General features: G+C 38.9%; 1 protein-coding gene across 1 annotated transcript; it reads right to left on the bottom strand.

The window, feature by feature from the left end:
* Nucleotides 1-465: 465 nt before the first annotated feature.
* On the bottom strand, nucleotides 466-18100 carry LOC136176608 (coagulation factor XI). The gene is made up of 14 exons (XM_065947028.1): nucleotides 18046-18100; nucleotides 15435-15594; nucleotides 14048-14154; nucleotides 12985-13144; nucleotides 11245-11354; nucleotides 10378-10537; nucleotides 7625-7734; nucleotides 7369-7531; nucleotides 7173-7279; nucleotides 4237-4405; nucleotides 2901-3076; nucleotides 2010-2105; nucleotides 1177-1316; nucleotides 466-627 (listed from the first exon to the last, which is right to left on the bottom strand). Exons 1-14 carry the CDS (start codon nucleotides 18098-18100, stop codon nucleotides 466-468), a joined length of 1875 nt encoding a protein of 624 aa, XP_065803100.1.
* Between the last annotated feature and the right edge of the window lie 2973 nt (nucleotides 18101-21073).

Genomic DNA, 21073 nt, shown 5'->3' with positions numbered 1-21073 from the left:
GCAGAACCTAGCAAATGGATGATGACTGTCTTGGTTCCTATTTTCTCCTCTTCCCATACTTCATTTACCACACCTTTTTACAGTGGTTTCTTTGAGCAGTTCTACCCGATCCTTTGGTGCCGCCACTAGATTCTTTTCTGGTCTATCTGGCTATGCTTTCATCTTTAAATATCTTAATCTTTATGGTATTTCTTTGATTTAGAAGAGCTATAGCCAACAGAACAGAGACTGGATACTGAAGTCAGACTCTGATCATCGCAGAACCCTGGGAGCTTAGGAATCCTGACAGTTTGGTTTTTCTTGATGGGCTCTTACAATACCCAACCCCTCCATCTGTTACAGTCTCAGAATTGTAGCCTGTGGAGGAAAATGAAGGTGCAGTGTCTTCCTCAGTGAAATCCAAACCCTCTTCAGGGAATGATCTGATTTACCCTTCAGGAAGTCGAATGGTCGCTGAGGACCCTTTCAAGGGCCTTGCGTTTTCTCCAGGATCCAGTCCACGTACTCGACCACGTTGGTGTAAACACCTGGCCGCTCCCTTTGGCCGCAGCCTTCACCCCAACTCGTGATGCCCACCAGGTGCCACACCTCGTTGTGTTTACAGGACAGGGGCCCCCCCGAGTCCCCCTGTGACAAACAGGGAAAAGAAGAGGGCACGCAGATCAGTTCAGACACTTCGCATCTTAAATGCGTTGTCCTGGGAGTGATTCCACCTGAGATTCTGTCTTGGCCCTTTAATAAACTTCAAAGAAGCAGATGACCTGCCCCCTACACCAATCTATCCACGGCAGATTTTAGGGTAAGGAAAAAACAAATCCACTGTGTTCCCTGCTCATTGGCAGAAGACTGTTTTTTACAAAATGCACCAAACAGAGGACTTCCCTGGTGGCCCAGTGGTTAAGAATCCAGCTGCCAATGCAGGAGGAACTCGGGTTCGATCCCTGGTCTGGAAACTAAGATCCCACATACTGCGGAGCGACTGAGCCCTTGTGTCACATTAACTCGGGAGTAGTCCCCGGGCCCCGGAACTAGAGAAAGCCCCTGCGCAGCAACAAAGACCCAGCGCAGCCAAATGTAAATAAATTAGTAAAAAAAATTAATTTAAAAATTTTTTTTAAAGTTTGCTGCATTAAACATTCTAATTTGAGTTTTTCAAGTGGCTGAAGACAGGGTTACCTTACAGGCATCCTTCCCTCCTTCTCTGTAGCCTGCACAGACCATCTTATTGGTTATTCTGTGTCCTCTGTATCCTGCCTGGCATTCTTCATTTGTCATCAAGGGTACCTTGGCTTTCTGGAGAGTATTTTGTATTTTGTCTAAAAAAATTTTTTTTTTAATTTATAAATGGAATAACCACATATAATATAAATTTAAATATGCATACATATGTTTAAAATCAAAACCACACCTATGTAAAAATTCAGAAGGAGAAAAAAATCAGGTTTAGTTCACAGACCTTTTGTAATTACAGAGTGTAGCTGCTGCTGCTAAGTTGCTTTGGTCGTGTCCGACTCTGTGCGACCCCATAGACGGCAGCCCACCAGGCTCCTCCGTCCATGGGATTCTCCAGGCAAGAGTACTGGAGTGGGCTGCCATTGCCTTCTCCGTACAGAGTGTAGAGAAGATGTTATTCTCATTATTGTACCATTTTATTCATGTTAATTAAGTTCAAAATTAATTATGGCTCTAACTGGAATTATTTCCCAGAGAAAATAATTGGATAGCAGGCTAAGACATCTACTGAAAAGTGTTAGGTTTTGAATTAAATTTCATTAAAAGTAATGAATCTTTAAAGAGATTGTCATATTTAAAATTTCCAATCAGGCGAGGTATCATCTTCATTTGGGTGATTTTCGCCTTTCCTTCCTTATGAATACACTTTCTGCAATTGAATAATGTTATTATTTTACTCTCATTTTAGCTGTGCAACTTAAAATAGCAGAAAGCATTGTGATTAAACTGTGTTCTGTATCTTCAGCTGTAGCACACAGAGAAATAGTGTTTCTTACCTCTTAATTTTCTGTATCCCCATCCAGTCACCCAGCATTCAGTATACATCACATTTCTATCTCCTTTGGAAGGTAGGCATATGGGCCGTTGAGAATCTAGATTTTAAAAATCACAGTTTAGTTATCAGAAACAGAAAACATCACATTTCCCAGGAAAGACTCTCTTCCTTCACTTTCTATGATTAGGGTGTGTTCTCAGTTTATTATATTCGGGTTTTTTGTTTTGCCTCTTTGTCATACATTTTCACCCCTCACGTTCAGAGTTATCTATCACACATCAAGGAGGAGGGAACAAGAGGGAGCCTCCTCCATTAACTCTGTCACTCTCATGAGGTCTGGGATCCTGTAGAATCTGCTTCATCATTCCTGACCTGCCATCCTTTCTTCCTTAAAAAGGAGATATAAATCATCTTTAATATTACGATGTATTATTAAGTCGTGTCATCCTGTGCATCTGAAGAAAACTTGCCATTTTAACCCCTCCCCACAAAAAGTAGATTCAATCATCAGGGCAGCATGTCGGTCTTTTATATGAATATGCATGTTTTTAAATGTGGACCATTTTTAAAGCCTTTATTGAGTTTGTTACAATATTGCTTCTGTTGTTTATGCTCTGATTTTCTTTGCCTGTGGGATGTGGCATGTGGGCTCTTCACTCCCAGACCAAGGATCAAACCTGCACCCCCTGTATTGAAAGGCAAAATCTCAACCACTGGACCACCAGGGAAGTTCCCAGCACTCAGTCTTAATGGACTGAAAGGGGAGCTTTGCAGCCCCTCTCCATTTTTAATGACAGTAATACGTGGAGGGATTGCCAGGGTCAGGCCATGCGTCTGGGAGTGTGAAGCTGGGCATCACTGTAGACAACTTGCTGTTTAAAATTTTCCATACCTGTGTAATTCATTGCGGTTTCTAGTTTCAACAAGGCAATATCATATCCACTTTCTGCCTTTTTATATTGATCATGAATTATTATTTCTTGAACCCCAAAGAAAGACGTATCCTCTTTTATTTCTGATTGATTTAAAATGCCACTATAGACACGCAATACGTTAGGTGACTCGACCCTAAGGAGTACGCAATAGAGGAAAAGAGAATTCCTTTAGCAAATAATTCCCAACCTTTTGAGATACAGTGCTATTTAATTAACTATTCCTAGATGACTAATATTTTCTGCCAGTGGGGGGCTTTTAGGTGGAAAGAAGTGATTTTCTGCTAAGATTGTTTCAGTCACATAGTCCTCTTTTATGGAAGGTCCTGAGCTATCATTTACCTTATATGAAACACACAAACATCAATGAATACTTTTTCCACCCTTCAACACACACACACACACACACACACACACACACACACACACACACACACACACACACACACACACACACACACACACACACACACACACACACACACAGAGTTCTGGGTTCTACTTTAAGTGCCGCTGTTGATTGGCTGTGACCCTGAGAAATTCACTCATACTTTCTGGCATCCCACTATCACATATGTAAAAGCTAAAAGAGACTATTGACCTCAAATCTTTGAGTTATGAGTAAGCTGTATACTGATAAAAAATAAACCGAGAAAACCACAAATCTGAGTCTAAAAACAACGCAGAAGATACTGCGGTGCAAAGAGGAAGTCTGGTCAACTAAAATTCCCTGGGATGCACACACTCTGTATGCTCTCGATGGAGCTTTTATATTTGGCTGGTAATGAAAATGACTGAAGTAGGGAATCCAATATGATGATGTATAATAAACCCTTTTTTTCTGTGTCTGGAAATAGAGTGAGGGGTGGGGAGAGGGGTAGGGAGAGAGAGAGGAAGGAGGAGGAGGAGGAGGAGACAGAGTCAGAGTGGAGAGGGAGAATAAATGGGAAATTACATTCGGGAAGTGGGAAATTCTCTTTGAGTTTCCTGAATCCAAAGCCCAGGACAGTGCACAGAAGGTGATATACTCAACAGGAAGTAACCAGAAGTCCCCTGGGGATGCGTATGCATTTAACCAGAAAAGTAGAATATTATGGAGCCATGTTCCTGCACCTCTTCTGATGCTGGTATAGAATATGAACAGTTCTTCCTTTTTGCTTTTTTCCCCCCACTAAAACAGAAAATTAATTTAGCAAATAGGAAAGTTTACATCTTTTAAATAAAATACTAGAGTAGATTTAATATTAATATATGCGTGAGCGTGGTGAAGGAGTAAAACCAGCAATGGTACTGAACTCATTGAAACAGTGAGCAGCAGTTAATATCCACTGGTTTGCGATGATGGCGCCTCCGCACAGGTGTCTCTGGGTGGGTGATATCACGTGCAGAGTTATCTGCCACGGCCACTCTCCACGAACAGACTGGGTTCCTCCAACAATTCTGGTCTTGATTTTGGTTGTACACACTACGACAGAAGGATTGCAGTGAGTAACTTCCTAAATCTTCATTTTCCATTGGTAGCTACGTTCCTTCAGGCTCATGGGGAAGCACACCTTCCCTGGGTTCAATAATGTACCATGACCTTCACTTGAAGATACTTTAGACTCAAGTTGGCAAAGCACAATATGAACATAAAACCTGAATGGGTGGGTCACCTTGCAATTGGACATCCCCAAATAATGCCTTAAATAATAGAGAAGGGCCGGGGCAGCCTGGCATGCTGTAGTCCATGGGGTCGCAAACAATCAGACAGATTGGGCGACTGAACAACAATAAAATAATGCCTCATCTGGGACTTTGAGGCTTACCCTCCCTCAAACGACAACCCCAGCGGTTCTTTTAAAGTGATGGTTGTCAAGTGTGGCCCCCAGACCGACCTCCCAGGCATGACCTGGGAATTGATGAGAGTTGACCACTCCTGAGCCCCACCTTGGACGTGGTGAATCAGAAACTCTGACAGCGGACCCTACCCACCTAAGCTGTGATCCGCCTCACCAATGTTTGAGAACTGGTTAAAGGTGAGCGCCGCGCGCTCACTCTGCAGCCTTTGTCCAGTTCCTCCCACTGCCCTCCACCCCGGCTGCAGTCACTCCAGCTCCACCCACGTCCCAACCTGGCTTCTCTTCTGTTTGTGAACCGCTTCTGCCCTTTGGTCTTGTTGACAGACTGGGGTTTTATGCGCGACCCTTGATATTTCCGAGGACTTTGATTCAAACTCACCCCTCAGTTCCTTTCTTGACTTGGAAAATTAATATTAATATGTCAGCAGTAACTAAGCTGTATTAACAACACGTAAATGAAGACCTTGTTAAGATGAGTTACAGATCTTGGTGTTCGTTTCTCAGTTCAAACAAAGTTCTGAAAATACCCAGGCTTGGCCTTGCATTTTGAACTAATAGATGTTTCTTTGGATGGCAATTGCTCTGTGTCCTCAGAAAGTTAAGTTATAGTATAAACCAATGACAGTATAAGATATAAACATCTCCGTCAGCTATTCCCTTGCATATTCGCACATTTTTAATCTAATGTAGTCAAACATAATCAATTCATTTCACTTATATCAGAAGGTGCATAAAAAGACATAAGATTTTCCTTTATCTTATATTTTCTGTTTGGCTGTCAGTCTACACCTGATATAGTCTGCACCCTTTAGAGACCAGAGTCCATAGATTCATTAGAAAGGAACATAATGAAGGAAGGAGGGTAGAGAATGGATTCTGCAATTTAAGGTATAAGTGCTGCCTCCCCTTTTTAAAACTATGTCACCATTACTGACAATAAAATCGGCTGCATCCTTTCTATTGCTTGGTAGCACCAGGACAACAGAAAGATTGTAAATGCTTCTTTTTGTCTTGGGTAAATTTAGAAAGTATGAGATACAACTCAACTGACTGTCTTTGTGAAGAAGCTAGAATCGTCCAGAGTCCCATCAGAGCCCCTCTAAACTCTAGGAAGGCAGAATTTCCCAGTTAGAAGGGTAATATTGGACACAATGTAACATTGTGTATTCTACAAAACAAGTTCTCAGAACCTCAGGATTTATTTTTTCACCTCTCAGTAGAGCCAGTATTTCTGACACAGAAGTTTTTCATACTTTGAAATCTACTACAAAGCATAATTATCACTTCCATTTCACTCATTAAATCTCTGCTGCAACTCAATTTATATTGTATTGTAATATTGGGCAGTAAGCAATAAAAGTCCAGAAGCATGCAGTGTATGTAAATCAGTGAACACTAAAGTCGTCATAGGTTATTATGATAATTTAGGGAGAAATGCGTGTAGGGAGAATGCTCCTTTTCTATCTCTTAGACAGTGTGGTTTGCCTACAAACCATCTTTTGTTACTATGCTCAGAAACTGGCCACTGGAATGGAAGTACTGCTGATCTGCCATTATCCTTTTTATATTATTATAGGTCTTGCTTAATATAGATAATCTTTTTATTTCCACTCTCTCATACTCATTGTTAGAAGTTAATAAGGTTTTATTGTAACTTTTGCTAATATTCATAAATACTCTGAACACTTGCAGGAAATTTGAAGGCCCTGGAGAAGGAGTTACTGAGTATTTCTTGCATAGATAATATAATTTTCCAAACATAAGATGATTATTTATATTTCAATTAAAGATCGAGTAACAACAAATAGAAAGAAAATGATTAATTAAGATACTGGTTGATATTTCTATTATAAAGGATAATAAGAAAGATCATTGACCTTGATATCAACAAACAGATATAAAAATGTTAACTAAGCCTGAGCCTCACCAGGAAATACTGGTTATATAAATGTATCAAATTATAAAATGTTTAAGCGAAAAATGATAGTGGTATCTGACTCTTAGCAACCCCATGAACTATAGCCCACCACGCTAAGTGGGCTATATCCCACCTAGCCTGGTGGGATATAGAGAATCCCCCTTGGGATTCTCCAGGCGAGAATACTGGAGTGGGTTGCCATTCCCTTCTCCAGGGGATCTTCTTGACCCAGGGATTATAACATATATTTAATTAATGCCAGTCAATGCAGAGTTTAGTTAAAGCCCAATATTTACCTTTAAAACAGGTCAGCCTGATTGACAGCAGTGAAAATAACAGAAAATTGCAACTAGATTCATTGTTGTACTAATTTTCTCCCCTCTGTGGCTATTATTGATTCTCTTAGTCATGACATACTCAGTATAAAATAATTCCTTCAGGTTATTACTTTTTTCAAGTGACATTAAACTCACCATTATCCATTTTACATAACCTTAACGTGTATCCAGAGATGCTTCCTGTCCCATGAAGTATTTTAGTTGGAGATCCATTTGCAGAAAGTTTTAAGTAGCATTTACCCCTGCAGGTTGGAAACAAAATGGTATAAACATAATGCATCTCTCAACAAGCTGGGACAAGAGCATCTATGGGACTTGACATATGTCTTACTTCCCTCCGTTGCATGATTCTTGAGATGGAGAATAGGTAAAGAATTGGCAGCGGATGCTGTTGGTACATGTTTTCTGGCAGGCTTCATGCCCGTCCACATCTACGATGTCCAGTTCTTCTCCCAAGAAATCAGTGTTGCGATAGAATGAAGAATGGCAGAACACTGCACAGCAGAAGCACATATTGGGATGTGAAATGCAAAACCCTCTCACCCATTTGTTGTCCTTGATCAGAAGAAAGAGCTTGCATTGATTACCTGGGACACTGTGCCGGCAGTTTTGTAGACTAAAACCAGAAAAAGCTTTGTTCTTTCTAAAGCGTGCGCTTGGCAATCCACTTGAAGATGTTTTAAGGAGACACAGATTTCTAAGAGTGAAAAAGGGAGGTAAAGAGGCACCATGTAAAACATATCAAAGAAGAAGACATTTTCATAGTACATATAGAAATCAGTTCCTGTTGGTATTTAATAGGGAAGGTGTTCCCATTTTGAAAGTATACCGAGTCAGACTCTAGGTTGCAGACAAATTTTCCAAACTGCCTCTAAATTTTCTGAGCTTGCTCTGTTCAACATCACCGTTCCTGGCACTTTCCTTTTTCATTTCCTTTCTTTCAACTTTCCTAGACTATCTCAACCATCCAAGAATTTTCATGCTGCCTAGAAATCTCCGACTCAGAGCTGCTGTAGGCTTAGTGAAGTCACTCAGTTGTGTCCGGCTCTTTGCCACCTCATGGCCTGTAGCCTACCAGGCTCCTCCATCCATGGGATTTTCCAGGCAAGAGTACTGGAGTGGGTTGCCATAGACAGAGATAAATGTAGGCTCCACACCCAGGTGGCATTTCTCTGGGAAGAAGTAACCTTTCCTAACCAGCACAAAATCCCAATCTGGGTCAGTGATGTCCAACAGAGATTTCTGCAATGAAGTGAACACTCCGTGTCTATGCTAGTCACTACAACAGACACCAGCCAGCCATATGATGAGTACTTGAAATGTGGCTAATACAGCTGAGGAAATGAAGATTTAGTTTTATTTAATATTCATTAATTCGAATTTAAGAGGCTAAGTCTTGGCTTGTAGCACCCATGTTCTTCTCTCACCCTGTAATGATGATCAAATACCTCCTCTTATAGGTATTGATTGGGAATTTTATAAATGGAATATGAAAGAAAAAGAACCATGATTAAGACAAAATAACGCCTTACAAAGGCATCTTTCTAAGTTCTGAAATGTTTAATGCCTTAAGGCTCAATCTTTGCCCTCCTTCTCTCTGTTCAATTTTTTGATGATCTCATCAGTTTCAGCAGCATTAATTACCAGCTGGGGATACCTAATCACTGACTTAAATCTCTCTTTTTAACTGCCAATTCAATATTTCTTCCTCATTGACTACCAGACACCTCTTCCCTCTAGAAATCAACTCTATAGGAAATCTTCCCTCATCTCTTCATTGGTATTTCCATCCTTCCAACTTTCTTGAGCCAAAAATTGTGCAGCCATCACTGACTTTTTCCTTCATGCTGGTATTCAATCTGTCAGTAAATCTTACTGGCTCTACATTAACAATATATCCTAATCTGATTGCTTCTCTTTTACTTCCTCTCTGGCCAAAGTAGTAGAAGGTTTTTAGTCTATTGAGTGTACTTATCATATCCCCATGTTAGAACCATATTGAGAAAATGAAAGCAACAAACATATTCTCATGTGACAAACCTAGCATTGATACTTCTGTAGTTATATCCTCCTGAGTCGTTTCCTAGGCAGGTTGATAAGTCTAGGGGTGCCCAAGAAGAGAGGGGTCTGGAATTCTCAAGGAGGAGGAAAGGACAAGCTTTTTTCCCTTCTACATTCCTTAGGATTATATAACAATAATGTATACTGCCTGAGGAGAGTCTCTGGAAAAAACCTTCTGGCTCATCCTGGTATCTTAAAATGTAACTTATGGGAGTAGGTCTAGTGAGGTCTTTACAACCTCCAGACATTCTTTTGATTCACTGTAATAACTAATTAGAGTATATAACTGCATTGCTAACACTAGCAAGGGGGTACTCTTTCTGCCCCCTTCTGATGCCTATGTCAGAAGCTTTCTCTACCTCCTTTATACTTTAATAAAATTTGATTATACAACCTTTGACTCCCTCGATAAAAAGCCAGTCTTGCTTGATGGACAGGAGTTCAAGGGCTTATTTTGGCTGAATTGCTCTGGGGGACACTCTCCCCAGGAATGAACAGCCATGTCAAGCAAATGCCAAGGACTCTGAGAATTCAGATTCAGATAATACCTACAATCTAGATTTTCAAGCAGTCTCAAGATGATTTTTTTTAAGTGAATTTTGTTAATGGGGGCAACAAACATCCTTTTGATGATCATAGCAGTTTCCCGTGCTTTTATTACAGTTTCCTGTGTTACTATCCATCAGTAGGGAAATGGTCTAAATTCTCAAAGCTTCCTCCACCATTATCCCCAATTCTTTTGATGAAGGCCATTGTTTCCAGCCTTCTCCACTTTGGATTTGACAGGTCACTGCTATTTCCAGCTCTTTGTACTCCAGGGTCAATGATCTTAAACCAGGCATTGGACTGAGATACCTCTCAGTGACTTCTATTCAGAACTAGCAACTCTCTCGTTCTTGTCATTGTTGTTCGGTCACTCAGTTGTGTCCGACTCTTTGGGACCCCATGGACTGCAGCACACCAGGCTTCCCTGTCCTTCACTATCTCCCGGAATTTGTTCAAATTCATGCCCATTGAGTCACTGATGGTATCTAATCATCTTATCCTCTGTCTCTCTCCTTTTGCTGAAGGCAAGGACCTCCCTAACCTAAAGAAAAGCAAGAGTCCTGCAGTCAGTAACTGGGAAATGGAAAGAGAGGAGCTAGGATTCTTCCTTGCAGTTTTTATCTATTCTAGACAGACATTCAGGTAAAATTTGTAGTTGCTCAGAATTTTCAAGGGTGGGTTTTGACCAACTGTTTTAAAAGGTAACACATGGCCCTTAATCTTAGCTCCTTACCTTTCAGATGCTGTTGGCCATTCTTCAGACAAGAAGGTGAAAAACAGACAGCTGGGATGGTGAGTACAAATGCTGCGGCAGACAAAGGGATCTGGGGCCATGAGAGTGTCGACGGTAATGTCCACAAACGCCGTCCTAGGGAAAATGTCCCTAATACAAGCTGTACGGCAGAAGAAATCGTATTCAGAAGGTCAGTCCATTGGTAGTGTCAGTAAAGGTAAAACCCTACTCACAGTATTCGTAAACTCCATATAAAGATTTGTTGGGAGATGAGGGAGGGATGAACAGGCAGAACACAGAGAAATTTCAAGGCAATGAAAATATTCTGAATGGTGCTCTGATGATGGAATGCCACTATGTATTTGGTCAGACCCATACAATGTACGACTCCAAGAGTGGATCGTGATGTAAACTGTGAACTTTGGGTGATTATGATGTGATTATGATGTTGGTTCATCAGTTGTAACAGATGTACCTTCTGGTGAGGGATGCTGGTCATAGAGGAGGCTGACTACCTGTCTGGGCAGGAAATAAAGGGAAATCTTTATCCTCTCCTCTCAATTTTGCTGCGAGCCTCAAACTGCTCTAAAGAAACAAGGTCTTACTAGTAACTTTTAAAGATTTGTTTATCCCAAGATCTTTTACACGTTTTAAAATTAGGATAACTGAAGTGATTGTTTTAAGCTTTAAATTCCAACATAAATTTTAATCATATAGAACATAATGAATTTTTTCTCACGAGGAAGATAAAAGGTCAATGGGTCCATTTTTCATCAGTGAGCCCAAATTGGTATCCTAAGGCCGGCCCATTGTACGTATCATTAGCATTAAATGGCTAAACTGCCTCGTTAAGAAAATGGTAGTTACCCAGGTTAGAAAGGCCGCAGGACTTCAAAGAAAATCCAGATACCACTTCATGGAGCTTCGATATGCTGTTTGGTGTCCCTGTTTGGGTGTTCTTCAACAGACAAATGTTACTGAATAAAGACCAAAATGGAAAAATATTTTATCCCTCCAAACGCAAGTAAGGAAAAATATAAGATAATAGAAAATTCGCATTTAGAGATGGCCTGGGCATGGAAGCTAAAGAATTGCTCGGAAAACATTGATCTGAGAGAATAGACAGCTGCTCTTGAGTCCCGTCTCTGCTGGGAGCTGGTGGTCCTGTGAATTTTGTCAGTTTTATTTTTTCATCAGTAAAATGACAGCTTTAGACGGGTAGTGACATGAAGAGTGGAGATGTAGGGATTAAAGACTTCTCAAGCTCATCTCAATTTTAGCATTTTAACTTTTCAAATAATACCTAGCAACTCCCACTGTCCTGGCTTGCTGTTCAATTTGCATTGAATCTTAACACATAAAATATGTAAAAAGGTGGGTTTGAGTTGAGCTAAAGATAAACCACAAAATCTTAATTACGGATTTGAGAGCTTCATCTTGTGTTATCATCCATTGCTTTTCTTCAAGTAAATCTTTGACACTTTATTTCCTCTCATCTCCTTTTTGTGACTGTGTAGACTGGAATGTTAAAATCCAAATACTAGTCATTTTGAGTTCTTCTTTCATTGTTGTATTTCAGATAAGCATAGTGAGTGTGTGTGCTAAGTCGCTTCGGTCATGTCTGACTCTCTGCAACCCCATCGACTGTAGACTGCCAGGCTCCTCTGTCCATGGAATCTCCCAGGAAAGAATACTGGAGAGGTTTGCCCCTTCCTTCTCCAGAGGATCTTCCCAACCCACGAACTGAACTCACACCTCCTATGGTTCCTGCATTGCAGGCAGATTCTTTACCCCTGAGTCACCAGGGAAGTTCCAGATAATTGTAGTTCCCTATACAAATCCAGAATATCTCAAATATTTCTAAATTAAAAAGTTAATGATATTTTCCCTAAAAATATTTCTTAAGAGAAAAGAGGTTAATCAGTTTCAAATCAGATCCTTTTATATTTTTTACATAATAGATTTATTCCTGGAATATTTCAAAATCTAGTATGGGGACAAGTTTTAAAGTATTTCACACTGGTTTCAGTTACTTTGTCTCAGGTGGGGAACTATTATTTGGGAAGATATCTAAGTAGGTTTTTCTTTTTGATTCTACAAGTTCAGATTGTAGCACCTTTTAGGCTGAGAATGGAACTGACTAACCATTGCAACTGTTTTTAAAATTGCCAATTAAAAAATGTAACACTCTATAAATTAGCAGCAGACACAGGTTCAGTCCCTGGGTCAGGAAGATCCCCTGGAGAAGGAAATGGCAACCCATTCTAGTATTCTTGCCTGGGAAATCCCATGGACAGAGGAGCCTGGTGGGCTACAGTCCATGGGGTCACAAAAGAGTTAGACGTAACTTAAGAGACTGAACAGCAACAATAATAAATTAGCTAGGAGATGGATTTAACATTTTTGGTAAGTGTCATTGAAAGGCTGACTCTGTATTATAAAAGGAAGTGCATCCAAGTTGAACTTTAAATACATTTTTCACCAAAAAATCTTTAGTATTAGTATTTTTAGAATTGTCTTGTATGGGTTAAAAATAAAATTTGACATCAAGCTGATAGGAAAAAAAAGAATTCCATTTTGTTTTCCATCAGCCCACAGCTCACTCACCGATCCTTTATGCTTGGAAAGTGTTTTGTGGCGAATGTAAAAAAATGACAATGCGTGTCATCTGTACACCTCTCTTGGCATTCCTGAGCACTCTGGGTAATAGAGCTATTATAGTTCATTCCCTTCATGTTTAGGTCCACATACACATCTTTGTTGCAAGCTGGGAATAAAATCAGAATATATGATTATTTTCCAGTCTCTGGGGTCAAGTCTGATAATTCAATCTCAGCCACTGTTCCTCCAGACTTACTCTTTCACTCTTTCACTGACTTTTTCTCAGAAATCCTCTAGTTTCATTTTAATATGTTTAATTCCTACTCTTCCATGGAAACAGTAAGAGAATGCCAGGGTCCTTCTTACACTGCAGCAATATGAGATGAACATTTCTGCTTCAATTTTATGAACTGGCCTCTCTTGTCTCCTTAACTCCACTAATGGACTGATTCACTAGCTAACCTATACTAGTGTCTATTTCACTATTATGGCAAGTGTCATCTCAACCTTTATAGCTGCTTTCCTTGATTTGAATTAATATATTTAATAAGGACTTTCACATAAAACTTTAAGCTGGAAAGGAGGGGGCAAAAAATGAATGATGAACTAATGTAGTTGGATGTGTCTGATGAGATAAATATTAATGAACTGTAATAGGGTGGGGCTTCGCAGGTGGCATTAGTGGTAAAGAATGTACCCGCCAATGCAGGAGACCCAAGAGGTAGGGGTTCTATCCCTGGGTCGGAAAAGTCCTGTAGAGTAGGAAATGGCACCCTCCTCCAATATTCTTGCTTGGAAAATTCCATGGACAGAGGAGCCTGGCGGGTATGTCCATGGGGCCACAAAATGTCAAAAACATGACTGAGTGATTAAGCAGAGCACAACATAATGCAGTGGTGGGGAAGACATGCATGTGTGCTCATTTTTACTCTATGTGAAGAGTGCTTCACTGAGACGCTTTGTTTCCCTACCCCAGGATTTCATTTTATAGCCATAAAACCATAGCTGGTGTAACTACATGGATACATCACAGTAACTAATAGATATCAATTCTAGAAAGACATCTTACCACTTATTTGGTGCAAGCATTGCTTGGAAGAATATCCAGAAATTGCTCCTGTCATATTCACCATTGGCAGTGTTTCCGTAACACTGTCTTTCAGGATGCAAGTATACCTGTTTTGTATTTTTTTTTTAAAGAAATAACATTATTGGGTGAAAATGTATGTTTTAAAATAATGGATCTTAAAAGTCAGCCCACAGAGAGTCAAAGAGAAGGAAACAAACTCCTCTATCTCATGCCAAAACAAATATTTCTTAAGAGACTGTGAGTTTGGTTTTCATTCCAACATCCTGACATTGGAAAGAGGACATAAAATTTTCCTTCCAAACAAGAAATAGGAGTGGGTGAACTATGACCTTTTGGTTAAATGCAGCTCTCTGCCTGTTTCAGTATACAATTCATGAGCTAAGAATGGTTTCTGTAGTTTTCAATGATTATATTTTGAATCATTATATAAGTATTTATATAATATCCTTGATTTTGCTATTGGATCCACAAAGTCTAAGATATTTACTTTCTGCCTATTAAGAAAAACTTTGCCAACCTCAGTTGTAAATTCTAGAATAGTAAATTTTATAAGTTCAGGGAACTATGTAAATACTCTAAATGCAGCAGTAGTGCATAAAGATGTTGATAATGTCGTTCTGCAGTAAAGCTTTATTATTAAATGTTAAACTCAGTGTGAAAACAAAAATGGTAGGTGGAATGTCCCAAGATCTTTAAGAATATGACTATAGAGCCAAAACCACCAAATGTAATTTGTGAATCTTGATAAGATTCTGGTTAATTGCTGTAAATTACATTGGAAGGACAACTGAGATGATATAAAGGGATTCTTGTTAATTTTTAATGTCTTTTGTGTACAATAATGTATGCTGAAATATTTAAGGGTGAAATATTATGATGGCTTCAAATTATGTCAAATGGTTAGACATCTACACATACATGATAGAGAAGACAAAAATGGCAAAAAGTCTTGGGATGATATGAAGTCATTGTACTATTCTTTCAAATTACCTTTATAAACAATGAATTTTTTTCTAATAACATCATTGAGGGAAATGTACTAATTTGAATAATATAAAATATCAATAATCAATGAAAGGTAAAGAACAAAATGATGAACTGGCTTTTAGGTAGAGAAAAATCAGACAGAGAGTATCATTAATATTGAGACCACAAGAGAAGTTGGAAAGTCCACACTGAGGGGCATGTCTGTTCCTCCTGCCCTGCCTAAACGCTGCTCTTTCTCCTGTAAATATTTAATATTTCAGTTGAAGATACATTTTCCAATGTTCACATTAAGTTTTATAAAATGGTAGATGACTATTCATTGTTGGTAATTGTCTGTCATATACAATCTATTCCTCTATGTAGAAAAGCAAACATTTACCACTTGGTAGGATCTTCTGATGATTCAGTCATAAAAGTGAAGAACAAACATCTTGGATGGTGGGTGCAGATGATCTGGCAGTGCTTGGCATTCGGCGTGAAAGCCACAGTGACGTCTCCTCCTTTAAAGTAGGCATCTTGGAACAGTGTGGTCACACACTCTAGGTTGTAATACATGACACGTGTGATTGTGGATTTTCTGGGGCACATGTCCGATCAGGTAATAATCTCACAAAGGCAAGTGAAATAGGTTTACTTAACAGGAACTATGTCAGAACTTAGAAATCAGGGCCATCAACACTTTTAGTTTATTGGATAAGCAGTCACAGATAGAAAAGAAAATTATAAAATGGCATGTGTGTCTTAAGAGAGCAGCACTTCTGAGTGATTGTCTGGAGATGTGGGTGCTTTGCAAGTAATTGATTTGTTTCTCAGATCTTTTCTGGCAAAAATGCCCTCTAGGACCCCATCCAGGTCTAGAATGGTCTCTGCTTTTCCTTTCCCCATCGCTTCTCTGTGTCTAAACGCCACGCTTGTATGAAACAAAGGCTCCGTGTAGCCTTTGGGTAGCCACTCAACTTTGTGTACCTACTGCTTTGGGTAGCGTTTGATGACCCTTGATGGGATAAGGTATCACATCACTTCACTCTTTTAAATGGACCAGTTCAGTTGACCTACAACACTATGTTAGTTCCTGTTGCACAACATAATGATTGGATATTTCTGTACATTTCAATTTATCATCATGACAAATCTCGTTACCATCAGTCACCATACAAAGATAGTACATAATTATTGACTATATTCCCCACACTGTACAGTTTGTTACTATGAATCATTTATTTTGCAGCTGGAAGTTTGTACCTCTTAATCACCCTCACCTGTTTCTCTCTTCACCTTACCACCTCCTCTCTGGCAATCACCTGTTTGTTCTGTATTTCTATGACTCTTATTTCTGTTTCATTATGTTTGTTCATTTGTTTTTAGGAATTAACATAGCGCTGTACATCAATTATACCTTAAAAACAAACATTTTTAAAAAAGAGATCAGATTTGTGTATACCAGAGACAGTCACTGGAGGAAAAGGGTATTGGATATAGATAGTCAAAAGGGGGATTTCCCTGGTAGTCCAGTGGTTAAGACTTTGTGCTCCAATTACAGAGGGCATGGGTTTGATTCCTGGCCCGGGAGCGAAGACCCTGCATGCCACATGGCATGGCCAAAAAAAAAAAAAAAAAAGTCAAAAGGTGCAAACTTCAAGTTATAAGATAAATAAGTACCAGAAATGTAATGTACAACATGATAAATATAATTAACATTGATGTACATTATATGTGAAACTTAGAGTAAATCCTATGAGATTGTATCATAAGGAACACATTTTTTTCTGTTTGTTTAATGTTGTATCTATATGAGATGATGGATGGTCACTAAATCTATTGTGGCCATCATTTCATGATGTATGTAAGTAAAATCATTGTGCTATACACCTTAAACATATACAGTGCTGTACATCAATTATGTGTTAATAAAACAAAGCCAAACAAATAAATAGGTCATTTTAGTAACAAAAACTTTAGACTCCTGGAAAAATTATTGAAGCCCCTTCCACTGAAGGACTTCCCTAGTGGCTCAGACGGTAAAGCATCTGCCTACAATGCGGGAGACCCAGGTTCAATCCCGGGTCAGGAAGATCTCCTGGAGAAGGAAATGGCAACCCACTCCAGTATTCTTGCTTGGAAAAATCCCATGGACAGAGGAGCCTAGTAGGCCACAGTCCATGGGGTCACAGAGTCAGACATGACTGAGCAACTTCACTTTCACTTTCCACCGAAACCATAAATAAGTTAAAAATACAAACAAAACTAAATTACATAAAATTGAAATTTTCTTCTGTTTCTAGAATGAAACATCTAATATTCCAGATTTTGGATTTTTAGGTCATTATTATTTAATCACTGAATAAATGTATTGGAGTTTTTAATCTTGGTATATTTTCCTTGACAAATACTAAGATACAACCCTTGGTCTTCTTAAATATATAAGTATATATAACAAAAATTTAAATACTTGGGCAGAACAAAATATAACTCAAATTTATTGTAGCAACAAAAAAATAAGTAAAACTAAAAATAAGTGATTTTATTACAGTAATAATCAACATGCCAGTAAGTGTGTGGAAAAGCACATAGGTAAAGAACAGTAGAAATTATCACTAGAGGCTTATAGGATTATGTAGTCCGTGGACTCAAATGGGGAGAAATTCCAACTTTATTTTCACTAACTTCTAACTAAAATATGGCATATCTTTCTATGACTAGTGTAAGAGCAAAATGCATTAATGTCCAGGGGACCTGTGCTTTTGTCATAATAAAAATAGCAGATTTGAAAACACTGCAGTTTCAGATATCTCAAAATATCATTATCACTCATTACTAGTTTGATGGTAATTACTATGTAGGTTTAGACCCATCACTAGACCTTCTTAAGTAAAATATTAATAAGACAATGTGTGATTTTCCCTTTGGGGTTTATGCCCTCCTGTTTTCTAATCCACAAGTCAGGGAACCAAGCTATTTCCAGCCCACACTAAATATAAAAGTCTACTTACCACCAGCAACTGAGGCAAATAAAGTGAAATGTACCATTTGATATAATAAAGTCATCCTACAAAAAATGAAAAATGTGCATATGTTTAGCATGTAAGACATGAATTTATAATTAATTTACTGACATCAGAGTTTACAAGAAATTTGGAGGGAGAGAAGTAAATAATTCAATAGTGTTCACAGAGTTCTTTATCACAGTGCAGAATTTTATCTTCCCCCCAATCCTAGAATATTCCTCAATATGGTTATTTGTGCAGTGGTCAATACAGTCATGGTTGGGAGGAACCAAGGAGTTAGAGAGAAGCGTTGTCCCCTTTCCTTCCTTCGCTCCCTTTCTTTTGCCTCCAACTCACTATTTTTTTTTCCACCTTACTATTAATCAGACATTTCTCATGATCATCTGACCCTCTCTCCATCTCAATTTTTCCATGTTTATCTTCTCTTCCAATTAATTTCCTTTCTTTCCATTGTTGAAGTTTCTTTTCTAAATCTATCAAAGAAGCTATAACTGATTTTCTACTTCTATAATTTTCTATTTTTAAAATGAGGTTGCAAATATATTCCTAGATTGTCTTGGTCTTCTACACACATACTTATCCCCACAAAGCCCTGAATTGACATCTCTATGGAAAACTTGAGACAGTTCTCCTGTCTCAAGGGAAATCTATGAGACAGATCATCTTCTGATGTGTATATATTATTCTTGAATATCTTTTTAATTTCTAAAATACTTGCTACTGAGTACCAAGTATTACTCTTCTTCCATTCTGCAATCTCCTCCCACCTTGCTTATGGATATTAACTAAAAACTTCCAAAATATTAAATCAGACATGTTTTATTCTCTATCATAAAAAATTTTTAACTCCACAGAAAAAGAAACTTCAAGGAATAATTGTTTGAGGGACATCTTAAATAATAATTTTTGAAATCATACCTGAAACACCTTGCTTGTTGCAATTCTTAATAAGAATGTTTTTTGTCTTCCAAAATGGCCATCCTCTTCTAAATGAGTTTTTGCAGGTACTGTTCACTTAACTTTAATATTTACTTTTACTGATTCCCAGTGTGATGTAACACTGTTTCCTTATGAAGAATGCCTGTGAAAGTCCTTAAAATCTTTGCATATCAAACATGTACTCTGGTAGAGGTGCTTGCTTTTTCAATACACTGATTTTTTTTTTTTCTCTCTTGCTTTACTGTGTATTCAAACAAGTGACCCAGAGAGAAGCTTAGAGAACTTAAATTTGCCCTTGTGCCTTAACCATTGGGCAAACTCAACATGAGGATGCCTGCTGGCCAAAGCTGCACTTAGCCACATTTTCAAATAGCAACTGTTAATCATTAATTCCAGGTTAACTGGAGTCTCATCATCTGAAAAGAAAACAAGGGAAGTCTGATGAACTTATTGATGTTTGGAACAGTAGAGAATTGCAACTCAGCTGTTCCAGGGTTGTGGAGCAGTTGGGGCCGATTGTAGATCCCTGCTCTTCTGCAAGCCCATTTCCCTTTATACAGTGTTACCTCCTTGGAGACCTGGAAAGAGAGGATTAGTTGTATTGAGCACTAGTAACTCAGTGGTAAAGAATCTGCCTGCAATGCAGGAGACCCAGGAGGTGTGGGTTCAGTCCCTAGGTTGGGAAGATCCCCTGGAGGAGGAAATGGCAACCCACTCCAGTGTTCTTGCCTGGGGAGTCCGGTGGTCAGAGGAGCCTGGTGGGCTACAGTCCATGGGGTCACAAAGAGTCGGACACAATGGAGTGACTAACACTTTTACTTTCAGGGAACTAGATCCCATGCAGTAGGCCCAAAAATAAATAAATAACAATAAAATTACATTTCAGCTACGCAAAAACCATATGTCTATAATGCACTGTTTTTTATGCAGTTCGAAAATAGAATAGCAAATTTATGCCAGGAAAGCTTTTTGTGGAAAACCAATACATGAAATTATGTAAGGTCCTTATATCCTTGTACTGTTTACTTCATGAAACCCTATCTCTATCCTAAAGCCTTAGTACAAAGATTATAATGATAAGCCTCCAACTCTATTGAGAGAAAGAGAAAGACTCTGACAAGTGATATACATCATTGGGACACCAAATAATATTTTCCTAAATTTGGTCTCACTAAATTAGTGAAATTTCTAAAGCTTTCGAAATAATATAAGGATTCTGAAATATTCTTGTCTATTCAAATGAAAATAGAATAAGAGTCTTACCTGCATAGGAACTCTTCCATAGTAAACAGAGCTTCTTTTCATATAGACACCAAGTATTCTAAGAATTCTCTTCAACCAATGTTTTGCACATTAGAATTCTTATGTTAAATGCTTTTATCTGAAAGTTTTCTCTCCCCCTACTCCCACAGTGAAACAGAATGCTTGTGAAACTTAATGAAAATATGGAATTACTGGACAAAATCTCAGGAAAAATCCAGAATTGGTCTAGAGAGACCCAAGGATAAGTCAGAAGCTGGAATCCTTGGTGATCTATAATTCTCTGTCTGGGACAGGAAAAACACACCGGGGCACTTTCTCAGTCCCAGCCAACATCAGCTTTCCCTTGGCGCTCCCTTCTTATCAAGATTCGCTTTGAAGAAAAGCACAGACTCCCATGTCCTGAAATCTCTTCCTTGCTGTCCCTTTTCATTCTCTTTAAATACTGACCTTTCAACCCTGGCATTACTAATATTTGGGCCAGATAATTCTTTGTTCCGAGGAGCTGTTCTGTTCATAGTAGGTTGTTTACCAACATCCCTGGCTTCTACTCACTAGTACCCACATCATCCAGGTGTGGCAACCAAATGTCTCTAGATATTGCCAAAAGCCCCCTGGCTGGGAGTGTGTCCAACTGAGAACCGATGCTTTAGATGATAATGAAAATAGCGAATGGTGGCTGTACGTGCTCCTGTCATTTTTTATCTTCCTCATAATACAACATGATACGGACCTAGGATACATCAGTTCAGTTCAGTTCAGTCGCTCAGTCGTGTCCAACTCTTTGCGACCCCATGAACCGCAGCACACCAGG

The sequence above is a fragment of the Muntiacus reevesi genome, chromosome 10 (genome assembly GCF_963930625.1).
Source record: "Muntiacus reevesi chromosome 10, mMunRee1.1, whole genome shotgun sequence".
Classification (NCBI taxonomy): domain Eukaryota; kingdom Metazoa; phylum Chordata; class Mammalia; order Artiodactyla; family Cervidae; genus Muntiacus; species Muntiacus reevesi.
Note: the sequence above shows the minus strand (reverse complement) of the source record. Positions and strands in the feature narration are given on the sequence as shown.

Coding starts and splice junctions, on each gene's coding strand:
- LOC136176608 (XM_065947028.1), bottom strand. CDS start 18,100: ATGACTTTATTATATCAAATGGTACATTTCACTTTATTTGCCTCAGTT. Junction 7,735..10,377: donor TGGCCAACAGCATCTGAAAG/GTAAGGAGCTAA, acceptor TTTCACTCTTAG/AAATCTGTGTCTCCTTAAAA. Junction 628..1,176: donor GAGGGAAGGATGCCTGTAAG/GTAACCCTGTCT, acceptor TGTTTGTCACAG/GGGGACTCGGGGGGGCCCCT.